At 43.9% G+C, this 13,653-nt stretch overlaps 1 protein-coding gene across 1 annotated transcript; it reads right to left on the bottom strand.

The window, feature by feature from the left end:
• Nucleotides 1-522: 522 nt before the first annotated feature.
• GPR148 (G protein-coupled receptor 148) lies at nucleotides 523-4,973 on the bottom strand. The gene is made up of 2 exons (XM_078666837.1): nucleotides 4,953-4,973; nucleotides 523-3,544 (listed from the first exon to the last, which is right to left on the bottom strand). Exon 2 carries the CDS (start codon nucleotides 2,740-2,742, stop codon nucleotides 1,687-1,689), a length of 1,056 nt encoding a protein of 351 aa, XP_078522963.1. The 5' UTR covers nucleotides 2,743-3,544; nucleotides 4,953-4,973; the 3' UTR covers nucleotides 523-1,686.
• Between the last annotated feature and the right edge of the window lie 8,680 nt (nucleotides 4,974-13,653).

Genomic DNA, 13,653 nt, shown 5'->3' with positions numbered 1-13,653 from the left:
ACAATTGCATTTGTTGTGGGAAGTATCGCACACAGGGAATATTTTGCATAGGTAAGAAACACAATGAGTTTGTGAAGTGATAAAGGGCCATATGTATCAAGGAACCATTTTGCGATTCTGTAATAGCGATTTTTAAGAAATCGCTATTTCAGAATCGCAAAATGGTATGTATCAAGAAAAATGCTATTTTTTGCAATTTCTTGATATTCCTTAATTGCGATTAGCAAATTGCGAATTCGCAATTAAGGAATACTTTCCCATTCATTTCTATGGGCCTCCTGGCCCATAGGAAGGAATGGGAATTTATTCACAATTTGCGATTCACAATTTGCTAATCGCAAATTGAGAATCATTTCAAGGGTGCAGGTGTGTCTAAAGGACACCCTGTTGCACCCCTGAAATAAGTATGGGTGCACATGGCACTTTGAAAAATGCTGAAATGTGCATTTTTCAAGGAAATCGCAACTTACCACCAACTAGAAGTTGGTGGTATTTGCGATTCCTTAAGGGCATTTTTGAATATTTTTTTGCTTAATACATTGCATTTAAGGAATCGCAAAATTTGCGATTCCTTAAATGCAATCGCAAAATAAGGAATGGCAAATTTTGCGATTCCTTATTTTGCACCCAAATTCTTTCATACATACCATTTTGCGAAAATGAGTTCGCTAACGCCGAAATTCTGCGAATTTCGGAGTTTGCGAACCCATTTGGCCTTGATACATATGGCCCAAAGTGTGTTGAATTCGCAAAACTAGGTATAAAGAACTACAAAATCCAACACCCCTTGTAAGAATCGTTTCTGACTTCAAAAACATGATCTACACCCTCTCAATCAATAGATAGCTGCACCATATGGGTTGCCAGGTTAAATGTTTCTTCTAGAAGAGACCAGTTAGAGCTTGTGACCTTATAGGTGTCACGAGATTTAAACTTCAATAGGAAAGGCAATTAGACATTGCTCAAAATATAAAAGGATAATACACTCCACCACACGAAACGCTTCCATGGGATCAGCAGTCAATCCAACTAGAACCTCAAAAAGAACGGGTAGCAAAAAATCACAGGCTTCAGTTAGTAAATATTGCAATAAAAAAGATGTTCCACTCAGTAGAGAAGGCAGATGGGAGAAAAAGATCTTAAGGACTTATGCCTACACTCAAGACTTCCAGAGGACCAGCAATCGGTCAAAGTTTGACACTTTGAAGGATCATAGTAACTACAACATTAAACGCTTCTGTTGGACTAGAGACCTAACAGATTTTTAGATGTCGTAGGATGAGAAGATGATTTAATCAGACAGACCAGGAGCCAGGCTGGTGCGAAGATTCCATCGGTTGATCGGACCCATCAAACCAAGGTGGTTTCATGAAACCAACAGCTGGGCCCTGTTCGAAAAAGGGACTTTTTGGAACAATGGGTGTCACTAGACTAAGTTGATTCCATTGGGATAGAAGTCGAACTCAGATTGTGACGTCACAGACTAACGGCTGGGAAAATATAAAGATGTTTTCATCAGACCAGATCCCAGAAACAAACGAAGATCCCATTGGCTACTAGTTGTCACCAGACCAAGCCATTTTCTTCAGCCCGGAAGTCAGACTCAGCTCAAAATCTTACAGGACCATAAGTGGCAAAACAATAATGAAGGTCTGTGAGGACAACAGCAAGACATAGTTTGAGAGCTTATGGAATAATGGGCGCCACCAAGCTAAGACGCTTCCGTTGGAACAGAAGACGAACGGAGTTTGAGATCTCCCGGTACCGAAGTCCATAGAAGTACGGAAAGAGCGCTTTTGGCAGAACAATCAGCACATTGCAGATGGTCAGGGTGACCCACAGCCCTGTGCGAAGCCCGATAATGTGGTTCATGTAAAGCAGGGTCTCTGTGATGAGGAGCAGCAGGGGGAAGAAGTAGAAAAAGAGGATGGTGTGGTGCATGAGGAAGGTGATGCTGGCCCGCGAGGCGACTCCCTTCCAAATGCCAGACTCGCGCGTTTTAAAGCAGAGCAGGGCATAGCAGCACAGGACCAAGGAGATGCAGAGCAGGGAGGAAGCCACAAAGAGGATGTAGCAGAACTTGATTGTGTCATCTCCATGCAGCATAACGATTAGGATAACCGGCAGGGAGCAGTTTTCAAAGGGGCAGCGGCTGGCTTTCTGAGTCAGATACAACACCACAAATATGGCGGCTGGGAAAAAAGACGAGGAAATCCAAAGGACCACGATCAGCTTCTTGGTCCTAGAGGGAGGCACAATGGAGATGTAGCGCAGAGGCCACAAGACGGCCAAGTAGGTATCCAGCACCATGGCGGCAGCAGTCAAGACCCCACCACAGTAGGTGACGGCAAGCAGGAAGAGCAGCAGCACGCACGCATAACCGGGAAGCTTGACGCTCAGCACATTGAAGACAGCCGTCAGGGTGTAGAAGGTGAGATAGACCAGATCAGAGAGGAGGGCGTTGCCCAGAAGCTGGTATCTTGTCTCCTTCCGCAGGCTGGGGTTCGAGCAAATGACGAACAGGATGGCAGGGATGATGAGAAGGGCAGCGCCGAGGCAAGACACGGTCGGAATGAGGAACAGCCGGGCCTCTCCGGAGACGGGCAAAAAGAACCACTCACGAAGCAGTGATACAGAGTGGTCCTTCAAGAGGCGAGAGCTGTTCGAGTACTGTTCCTTCTTCAGATACAAGGTCGCGTTTATCAGCCGCGCGCTGCCACAGTCAGTCAAAGTGTAATTCATCTCTTCTCTCCTTCGGGGAGAGAGGCGGCGGGCTCCTCGATGAATCTCCGAACCTTTTGGCTCCTGTGATGGTTTTCAGAAGGTTAGCAGCCAGCAGCAGTGAAACAATATATAGATAATGCCAGCGCCGATGTGGCATTATTCCAGAAGAGGCGAATGAGTATTTGTGCAGGCCGGAAATGTAGGGATTCGTAAGCAAAAACACCCAGCCTGTCATTCCTTAAATCATAGCATGACTGTGAGTTCGAGGGGTTTGCTCTGTTTCCCAGCGTGTGCTGTGCGCGTGTCCAGCCCGGAGCCAGGGTGCAAAGGAACAGATGGAACGGCTGCTGAATACACAGGTGAAGCCAGACATTCCAGGCGCACCAAGCCATAAACCTGATGTGGGCAGACGGCGCGCCACTTGCTTTTACAAACCCATCGATTAAAAGCCATCAATAGCAGAGCGGCTGTCAGTTCTTATCCCTCATGAAAAATGCATATCAAATAGTGTTTTCGTATAGACTTAGCCTATTTGGACAATACAGTGCTAGGAACTAGGCACGTTAGTTCTAATAGGATGGCTTTTGAGTTCTAACACCCCCCCCCCCCCCGCACCAGATGCGGCCTTTGCATGCAAGCGCCCTTGAAAATCGCGAGATAGCATGTGCTGATATATTTACCTTCAATATTGGGCGTCGCTGACCAACACTGCCTCCGCCAAGATCAGTCTCACTCTCAACACAACAATTTTACGTATGCAGTTCTTCATTTCTGTATTTATTTATTTGTGTGACTTTCGAATTGAGTAATGCAGTAAAGCCTAGTGAGAGAGCGCCAAACAGAAGTAAAATTTGTAGGGGTGTATCATATGTACAAGTAGTTAACACCCGCATATATAGAGGATTCACTAATCGTGTTCAAATGCAATGTAGGGCTGAGAACTAATGTACTTGGTATTAGAATTACATGTAGAGCTAGTGTTAAGAGTTGAAAATCAATAATGCGGTTTTAACATAGAAATGTCGTTTGATGTGAAGCCTTTTATTAATAAGAGATGTGTTTAATAGATCATTGTGACTCTAGATCAGCTTTATTAAAATTCATAGTTGTACCTTTTAACCGTGATAAAAGTGCTTGAGATAGAAAATTTATTTTGCTTTAAAGATGGAGGCTACAAGAACGAAAAGCTATTGCTCATGTTAGGATGTTGGGCCTATAACGTGCAGAGGCCTAGTTCATGGAAGTCTTGTAGGCCTGATCGAAAATGTTTGCTTAGCATTAAATCGTAGAAATGTTTTAGAGAAGGCTGCCTTTAGCTAAAATCAATTGCAACATTAGGAATTTGTGAGCCGATTCACATGTATTCCTTTGCAGGTGCAGAGCTAAGCCGATAGTGGAGTAGAAGGGCCCATTGTGTAAGAGAGTTAGGATGCTAGGCTCAGACGTGGAGGAGTAGCTGAGGAATTTAAGAAAGCAACTTGAAGCAAAGGAGAGCCTGGGACCCAAGGACGTTTCAACGGACAAGGATGGAGAGGTGCCATAATGGAAAAATCTGAAAACCAACACCTTCGAGAGGGGCGTACCTGAAGGCGTGTCGTCCGCATTGTGGGGTTTTGTATTAGGGACAGCACCCCGAGGGAGGGGGCAGAGCAGATGAGCTGAGAGACGAGAGGGAGCGGTTGGTTGTCAGAGAGCTTAGCTATGACTGAGGAGACTCTAAACTAACAGAGAGAGAAAGTGAGTGAACTTCTTTGGAAGTCACCACTGCTGACACCTTTATTAGATTGGGCTATTGTTGAGTAGGGATGTCACTTAGTATAGTGTAGGGACAGATTAACCTGAATTTATACTTTTTTTTTCAATGCATACTAAAACTCAGGTTACAGCAATTCTTGTTAGCCTGATGATTCTTGAATTGATCCATGTATTATTCCTGAGCCGTCTGAGACTCTTCCGTAGGATTATGTTTGTATTAGTGCCTGTTTATCTTCTGAACCTTTTGCTGAGGTGTTTATACCTTCAGTTGTTTTTGGCTTTGTAATAAATGTTCAAACTTAGTCTTTGGTTGGTGGTTCTTTGGGGGAAACAATGAGAACTGTTGAAATTTGTTGATTATTGGTAAATAGATTGCCTAATTCATTCTATGACAGATAAAAAGGTCCAGTCGACCTGTGACGGGATTTCCAGAAAATGGTAAGCAGACTTTAGAAGGAAAATCCCGCCCTTACACTAGCAGTAATTATTTAATTATTATTTCTTACATATTGTAATAATATTTCTTTGTGTAGTATTAAATTAATTAGTGTTACATATTTCATTACTATTTCTTTGTTTGTTAATTTATTATTTGTGACTTCGCACTACAGGTCAGATGTTCGGAAGATACCCTAAAAAAGCTCCATGACGTACCTCTTCAGTGAGGCGCACTGCCCTATAGCAGGAGTCTTCAAGTACAAGCAGTTTACAGTTTCCACCAATAACTTAATTCACAAGCTGCACATACATTCAGAGCGTCTTCTGTTAGTCAGGGCCGGACTGGCTACCGGGCAGTTGCGTGTGCTGCTGAGCAAGGGGCTAATTTCTCTGTGGTGGGGGCTTATTTAGTTGATGGGGACCTGTGTGCGATTTGAAATAAAAAAAGCAAAACGAATTTCGTTTTGCACGCGCAGGTCCCCATCAACTAAATAAGCCCCAGCACGGCAGCACACACAACTGCCTGGTAGCCAGTCCGGCCCTGGGTGGGGGCTTATTTCGTTGATGGGGACCTGCGTGCGATTTGAAATAAAAAAAGCAAAACGAATTTCGTTTTGCACACGCAGGTCCCCATCAACGAAATTAGCTCCAGCACGGCAGCACACACAACTGCCCGGTAGCCAGTCCGGCCCTGCTGTTAGTACGATAAGTTTTAGGACCAGGGTAACGAGTGATGCAGCATGTTTTTTGTAAATAAAATCTGCTCAATATAGTCCGCCCGAAAGAGTGAACTAACATAAAACTAATAGAATGGATTATTATTAACACATGAAAACATAGTGTACAGCGTGATGATGTGTAAGGAAACGCTCGTTAAATGTTTCCCTAGGTAATGAAAATAACGTAATGAGAAATTATGTCAATGCTAGTTGAGAAACATAGATAAGTACTTATTGAATAATGAGGATTATCCTGTCTGTCTAATTGAATGTGATTTATGTCTCTTAAAATGCCGAGACACGACAAACACAGAAGAAAAACTTTTATTCTTTGTGAGAGACTTCGTAAATCTGTTAGAAATAATTCTCTTTTACTAAAATAATGTAGGCCTTAGAAAATGTTAGAGGATTTGCTTCCGTGCTCCTGTCCTTCAAAAGTTTCAAATGTTTCCTTAGAATGCAGATATTAGTCTATTTCAGAAAGAACTTTTTAGGTTTTTCCTTTCTAGGCGAGAGATGAGGTACATCTAGTGTAATTCTTTCACTATATATATATATATATATATATATATATATATATATATATATATATATATATATATATATATATATTAGCAAGCAAAGCCCTCGAGCTTTAAGAGGTCACACAACGAACTGACAGCCATCGGGTTTTCGTGCCTTGGGATGCGTGTAGCTTTGACCTTCAATGTTCATTCACGATGTCCGACGCGTTTCAAGGCATTAGCGCCTTTTCATCAGGGACTTGTGCACAGAGGGAGAGAAGGACTTCACTGAAACTCCGTTTTCTTCCCTTTATTGAAGAAAGGACCGCCTCAGTGGGCGTGGCTTGTTCAAGGTAGCCAGCATGGAGCTGGTAGTTGTAGTCCTTTGTTATCAGTGAAGTAAGTTTTGTGCCCTGAGTGGGCTCCCACCCTCTGTCAATTGTCATAGTATAACCTTTGAGTAAGGTGAGAGTCTTGGCTGCACGCATTGATTAAAAGTGGCAGTTCGCGCTGGCAAGATGAACAACAGTGTTTCTTCTGCGGCCCCTTCTCTCAATAAACATCAGATGCGAGAGGGAGGGTGGTGCTCCTCTTGTCACGGCCAAGGGCAACCGCGCGAAAATGTTAGCAAGCAAAGCCCTCGAGCTTTAAGAGGTCACACAACGAACTGACAGCCATCCGGTTTTCGTGCCTTGGGATGCGTGTAGCTTTGACCTTCAATGTTCATTCACGATGTCCGACGCGTTTCAAGGCATTAGCGCCTTTTCATCAGGGACTTGTGCACAGAGGGAGAGAAGGACTTCACTGAAACTCCGTTTTCTTCCCTTTATTGAAGAAAGGACCGCCTCAGTGGGCGTGGCTTGTTCAAGGTAGCCAGCATGGAGCTGGTAGTTGTAGTCCTTTGTTATCAGTGAAGTAAGTTTTGTGCCCTGAGTGGGCTCCCACCCTCTGTCAATTGTCGTAGTATAACCTTTGAGTAAGGTGAGAGTCTTGGCTGCACGCATTGATTAAAAGTGGCAGTTCGCGCTGGCAAGATGAACAACAGTGTTTCTTCTGCGGCCCCTTCTCTCAATAAACATCAGATGCGAGAGGGAGGGTGGTGCTCCTCTTGTCACGGCCAAGGGCAACCGCGCGAAAATGTTAGCAAGCAAAGCCCTCGAGCTTTAAGAGGTCACACATTGACAGAGGGTGGGAGCCCACTCAGGGCACAAAACTTACTTCACTGATAACAAAGGACTACAACTACCAGCTCCATGCTGGCTACCTTGAACAAGCCACGCCCACTGAGGCGGTCCTTTCTTCAATAAAGGGAAGAAAACGGAGTTTCAGTGAAGTCCTTCTCTCCCTCTGTGCACAAGTCCCTGATGAAAAGGCGCTAATGCCTTGAAACGCGTCGGACATCGTGAATGAACATTGAAGGTCAAAGCTACACGCATCCCAAGGCACGAAAACCGGATGGCTGTCAGTTCGTTGTGTGACCTCTTAAAGCTCGAGGGCTTTGCTTGCTAACATTTTCGCGCGGTTGCCCTTGGCCGTGACAAGAGGAGCACCACCCTCCCTCTCGCATCTGATGTTTATTGAGAGAAGGGGCCGCAGAAGAAACACTGTTGTTCATCTTGCCAGCGCGAACTGCCACTTTTAATCAATGCGTGCAGCCAAGACTCTCACCTTAGTCAAAGGTTATACTACGACAATTGACAGAGGGTGGGAGCCCACTCAGGGCACAAAACTTACTTCACTGATAACAAAGGACTACAACTACCAGCTCCATGCTGGCTACCTTGAACAAGCCACGCCCACTGAGGCGGTCCTTTCTTCAATAAAGGGAAGAAAACGGAGTTTCAGTGAAGTCCTTCTCTCCCTCTGTGCACAAGTCCCTGATGAAAAGGCGCTAATGCCTTGAAACGCGTCGGACATCGTGAATGAACATTGAAGGTCAAAGCTACACGCATCCCAAGGCACGAAAACCGGATGGCTGTCAGTTCGTTGTGTGACCTCTTAAAGCTCGAGGGCTTTGCTTGCTAACATTTTCGCGCGGTTGCCCTTGGCCGTGACAAGAGGAGCACCACCCTCCCTCTCGCATCTGATGTTTATTGAGAGAAGGGGCCGCAGAAGAAACACTGTTGTTCATCTTGCCAGCGCGAACTGCCACTTTTAATCAATGCGTGCAGCCAAGACTCTCACCTTACTCAAAGGTTATACTACGACAATTGACAGAGGGTGGGAGCCCACTCAGGGCACAAAACTTACTTCACTGATAACAAAGGACTACAACTACCAGCTCCATGCTGGCTACCTTGAACAAGCCACGCCCACTGAGGCGGTCCTTTCTTCAATAAAGGGAAGAAAACGGAGTTTCAGTGAAGTCCTTCTCTCCCTCTGTGCACAAGTCCCTGATGAAAAGGCGCTAATGCCTTGAAACGCGTCGGACATCGTGAATGAACATTGAAGGTCAAAGCTACACGCATCCCAAGGCACGAAAACCGGATGGCTGTCAGTTCGTTGTGTGACCTCTTAAAGCTCGAGGGCTTTGCTTGCTAACATTTTCGCGCGGTTGCCCTTGGCCGTGACAAGAGGAGCACCACCCTCCCTCTCGCATCTGATGTTTATTGAGAGAAGGGGCCGCAGAAGAAACACTGTTGTTCATCTTGCCAGCGCGAACTGCCACTTTTAATCAATGCGTGCAGCCAAGACTCTCACCTTACTCAAAGGTTATACTACGACAATTGACAGAGGGTGGGAGCCCATTCAGGGCACAAAACTTACTTCACTGATAACAAAGGACTACAACTACCAGCTCCATGCTGGCTACCTTGAACAAGCCACGCCCACTGAGGCGGTCCTTTCTTCAATAAAGGGAAGAAAACGGAGTTTCAGTGAAGTCCTTCTCTCCCTCTGTGTACAAGTCCCTGATGAAAAGGCGCTAATGCCTTGAAACGCGTCGGACATCGTGAATGAACATTGAAGGTCAAAGCTACACGCATCCCAAGGCACGAAAACCGGATGGCTGTCAGTTCGTTGTGTGACCTCTTAAAGCTCGAGGGCTTTGCTTGCTAACATTTTCGCGCGGTTGCCCTTGGCCGTGACAAGAAGAGCACCACCCTCCCTCTCGCATCTGATGTTTATTGAGAGAAGGGGCCGCAGAAGAAACACTGTTGTTCATCTTGCCAGCGCGAACTGCCACTTTTAATCAATGCGTGCAGCCAAGACTCTCACCTTACTCAAAGGTTATACTACGACAATTGACAGAGGGTGGGAGCCCACTCAGGGCACAAAACTTACTTCACTGATAACAAAGGACTACAACTACCAGCTCCATGCTGGCTACCTTGAACAAGCCACGCCCACTGAGGCGGTCCTTTCTTCAATAAAGGGAAGAAAACGGAGTTTCAGTGAAGTCCTTCTCTCCCTCTGTGCACAAGTCCCTGATGAAAAGGCGCTAATGCCTTGAAACGCGTCGGACATCGTGAATGAACATTGAAGGTCAAAGCTACACGCATCCCAAGGCACGAAAACCGGATGGCTGTCAGTTCGTTGTGTGACCTCTTAAAGCTCGAGGGCTTTGCTTGCTAACATTTTTGCGCGGTTGCCCTTGGCCGTGACAAGAGGAGCACCACCCTCCCTCTCGCATCTGATGTTTATTGAGAGAAGGGGCCGCAGAAGAAACACTGTTGTTCATCTTGCCAGCGCGAACTGCCACTTTTAATCAATGCGTGCAGCCAAGACTCTCACCTTACTCAAAGGTTATACTACGACAATTGACAGAGGGTGGGAGCCCACTCAGGGCACAAAACTTACTTCACTGATAACAAAGGACTACAACTACCAGCTCCATGCTGGCTACCTTGAACAAGCCACGCCCACTGAGGCGGTCCTTTCTTCAATAAAGGGAAGAAAACGGAGTTTCAGTGAAGTCCTTCTCTCCCTCTGTGCACAAGTCCCTGATGAAAAGGCGCTAATGCCTTGAAACGCGTCGGACATCGTGAATGAACATTGAAGGTCAAAGCTACACGCATCCCAAGGCACGAAAACCGGATGGCTGTCAGTTCGTTGTGTGACCTCTTAAAGCTCGAGGGCTTTGCTTGCTAACATTTTCGCGCGGTTGCCCTTGGCCGTGACAAGAGGAGCACCACCCTCCCTCTCGCATCTGATGTTTATTGAGAGAAGGGGCCGCAGAAGAAACACTGTTGTTCATCTTGCCAGCGCGAACTGCCACTTTTAATCAATGCGTGCAGCCAAGACTCTCACCTTACTCAAAGGTTATACTACGACAATTGACAGAGGGTGGGAGCCCACTCAGGGCACAAAACTTACTTCACTGATAACAAAGGACTACAACTACCAGCTCCATGCTGGCTACCTTGAACAAGCCACGCCCACTGAGGCGGTCCTTTCTTCAATAAAGGGAAGAAAACGGAGTTTCAGTGAAGTCCTTCTCTCCCTCTGTGCACAAGTCCCTGATGAAAAGGCGCTAATGCCTTGAAACGCGTCGGACATCGTGAATGAACATTGAAGGTCAAAGCTACACGCATCCCAAGGCACGAAAACCGGATGGCTGTCAGTTCGTTGTGTGACCTCTTAAAGCTCGAGAGCTTTGCTTGCTAACATTTTCGCGCGGTTGCCCTTGGCCGTGACAAGAGGAGCACCACCCTCCCTCTCGCATCTGATGTTTATTGAGAGAAGGGGCCGCAGAAGAAACACTGTTGTTCATCTTGCCAGCGCGAACTGCCACTTTTAATCAATGCGTGCAGCCAAGACTCTCACCTTACTCAAAGGTTATACTACGACAATTGACAGAGGGTGGGAGCCCACTCAGGGCACAAAACTTACTTCACTGATAACAAAGGACTACAACTACCAGCTCCATGCTGGCTACCTTGAACAAGCCACGCCCACTGAGGCGGTCCTTTCTTCAATAAAGGGAAGAAAACGGAGTTTCAGTGAAGTCCTTCTCTCCCTCTGTGCACAAGTCCCTGATGAAAAGGCGCTAATGCCTTGAAACGCGTCGGACATCGTGAATGAACATTGAAGGTCAAAGCTACACGCATCCCAAGGCACGAAAACCGGATGGCTGTCAGTTCGTTGTGTGACCTCTTAAAGCTCGAGGGCTTTGCTTGCTAACATTTTCGCGCGGTTGCCCTTGGCCGTGACAAGAGGAGCACCACCCTCCCTCTCGCATCTGATGTTTATTGAGAGAAGGGGCCGCAGAAGAAACACTGTTGTTCATCTTGCCAGCGCGAACTGCCACTTTTAATCAATGCGTGCAGCCAAGACTCTCACCTTACTCAAAGGTTATACTACGACAATTGACAGAGGGTGGGAGCCCACTCAGGGCACAAAACTTACTTCACTGATAACAAAGGACTACAACTACCAGCTCCATGCTGGCTACCTTGAACAAGCCACGCCCACTGAGGCGGTCCTTTCTTCAATAAAGGGAAGAAAACGGAGTTTCAGTGAAGTCCTTCTCTCCCTCTGTGCACAAGTCCCTGATGAAAAGGCGCTAATGCCTTGAAACGCGTCGGACATCGTGAATGAACATTGAAGGTCAAAGCTACACGCATCCCAAGGCACGAAAACCGGATGGCTGTCAGTTCGTTGTGTGACCTCTTAAAGCTCGAGGGCTTTGCTTGCTAATATATATATATATATATATATATATATATATATATATATATATATATATATATATATATATATATATAATATATATATATAAATATATATATATATATATATATATATATATATATATATATATATATATATATATATATATATATATATATATATATTCACTGAAAAAACCATAGGTTTCAGGAGTTATATAGTTAGGAATTAGTTTTTAAAAAACCTTTGAAATTCACTCAAAAAACTATAAGTTTTAGTGGTGTTATAGTTAGCTGGACATTTTACTCATACAAAACCAATGAAATTGCTCCTATATAGTTAGTTGTACCAACTATATTTCGCGCACCCGCAATCCACTGCTGATGATGTCACATATTAGATCATTCATGACATGGTCAGTGACATCACTGATGACATCTCAAATGACATCACTGATGACATCACTGATGACATCATCCAGTGAATGTGGTTTGCTTCGTTATTTAAATATGCATTATATATATAGCAATTTACATTGAAGAATGAGTGGATATATATAAATAAATATTTGGATGGAGGATTTAGTAGCAGTGTAATTGACTGTTTACTTGACCAATTTATAATGTCTCACTAAATATAGTGGATAGTGACTAAACTGTGTGAATATCTGTATCACTTTGTCAGTTGTTGTGTAAACTGATTCTACAGTTGGTTACTAGCTATGTGAAAGTCTATATTAGTTATTGATTAGTTAACTGAGTATTTGTATGGGAGTGTGAAAGTGTGTGTGGTTCGGTGGGGGGGGGGGGTGTGACTGTCCAAAGATGTGTGAATAGTTGATTCAGTAGATATATGAAGTTAAAACTACATGTTCTAACAGTTTGGGTGAGGGAATCTCTTTATGGGTGTGGTGATGAGCAAATATATTTCTCAAAGGTACAGGTCCAACAAACTAGAAAAATAAAAGGCAGTGTATGTGTCGCTGTTGTATATAAATAAGTATACATAAGACACAATGATTGTGTGAGTGCCTGTATGGATAACTGTATACTTGTAATAATGATTTTATAATTCACTAAGTATGACTTACTATCTAAATGAATAGAAGGAGTGGTGTTTGTATAAGTGTTTTGCTAAGTAAATATGTAAGTATGATCCATTGTTTGCATAAGTGAGTAGGATGACTTCATATGTGAATAGGATGCGTGCTGTTGTTTAATGTTGATATAGATGTATAAGTATTTTTGATAGTGTTCTATTGTTCATTGACAGCATGTATGAGTGAATCCATAGGTAAGTGATTAGATGTGTGTATACATCTATGAATCACTGAGTGGATTTTTAGATACTTGTATTGCTGTGACAATGGATTTAAATATGATACTCTGTGTTTTACAAACAGTGATGAAAAATTATAATAGTGTATGAAAAGGTGTATGTGATTGTCACATGGATGATGTCATCAGTGATGTCATTTGAGATGTCATCAGTGATGTCACTGACCATGTCATGAATGATCTAATATGTGACATCATCAGCAGTGGATTGCGGGTGCGCGAAATATAGTTAGTACAACTAACTATATAGGAGCATTTTCATTGGTTTTGTATGAGTAAAATGTCCAGCTAACTATAACACCACTAAAACTTTTAGTTTTTTGAGTGAATTTCAAAGTTTTTTTAAAAACTAATTCCTAACTATATAACTCCTGAAACCTATGGTTTTTTTCAGTGAATTTCAAAGGTTTTTTAAATGCTGATTCCTAACTATATAAGGCCTGAAACCTATGGTTTTTTCAGTGAATTTCAAAGGTTTTTTAAATGCTAATTCCTAACTATATAAGGCCTGAAACCTATAGTTTTTTGAGTGAATTTCAAAGGTTTTTTAAATGCTAATTCCTAACT

Source organism: Lissotriton helveticus, chromosome 11 (genome assembly GCF_964261635.1).
Source record: "Lissotriton helveticus chromosome 11, aLisHel1.1, whole genome shotgun sequence".
Lineage (NCBI taxonomy): Eukaryota > Metazoa > Chordata > Amphibia > Caudata > Salamandridae > Lissotriton > Lissotriton helveticus.
The sequence above is the reverse complement of the archived record's forward strand: the minus strand, read 5'-3'. Positions and strand labels throughout refer to the sequence as shown.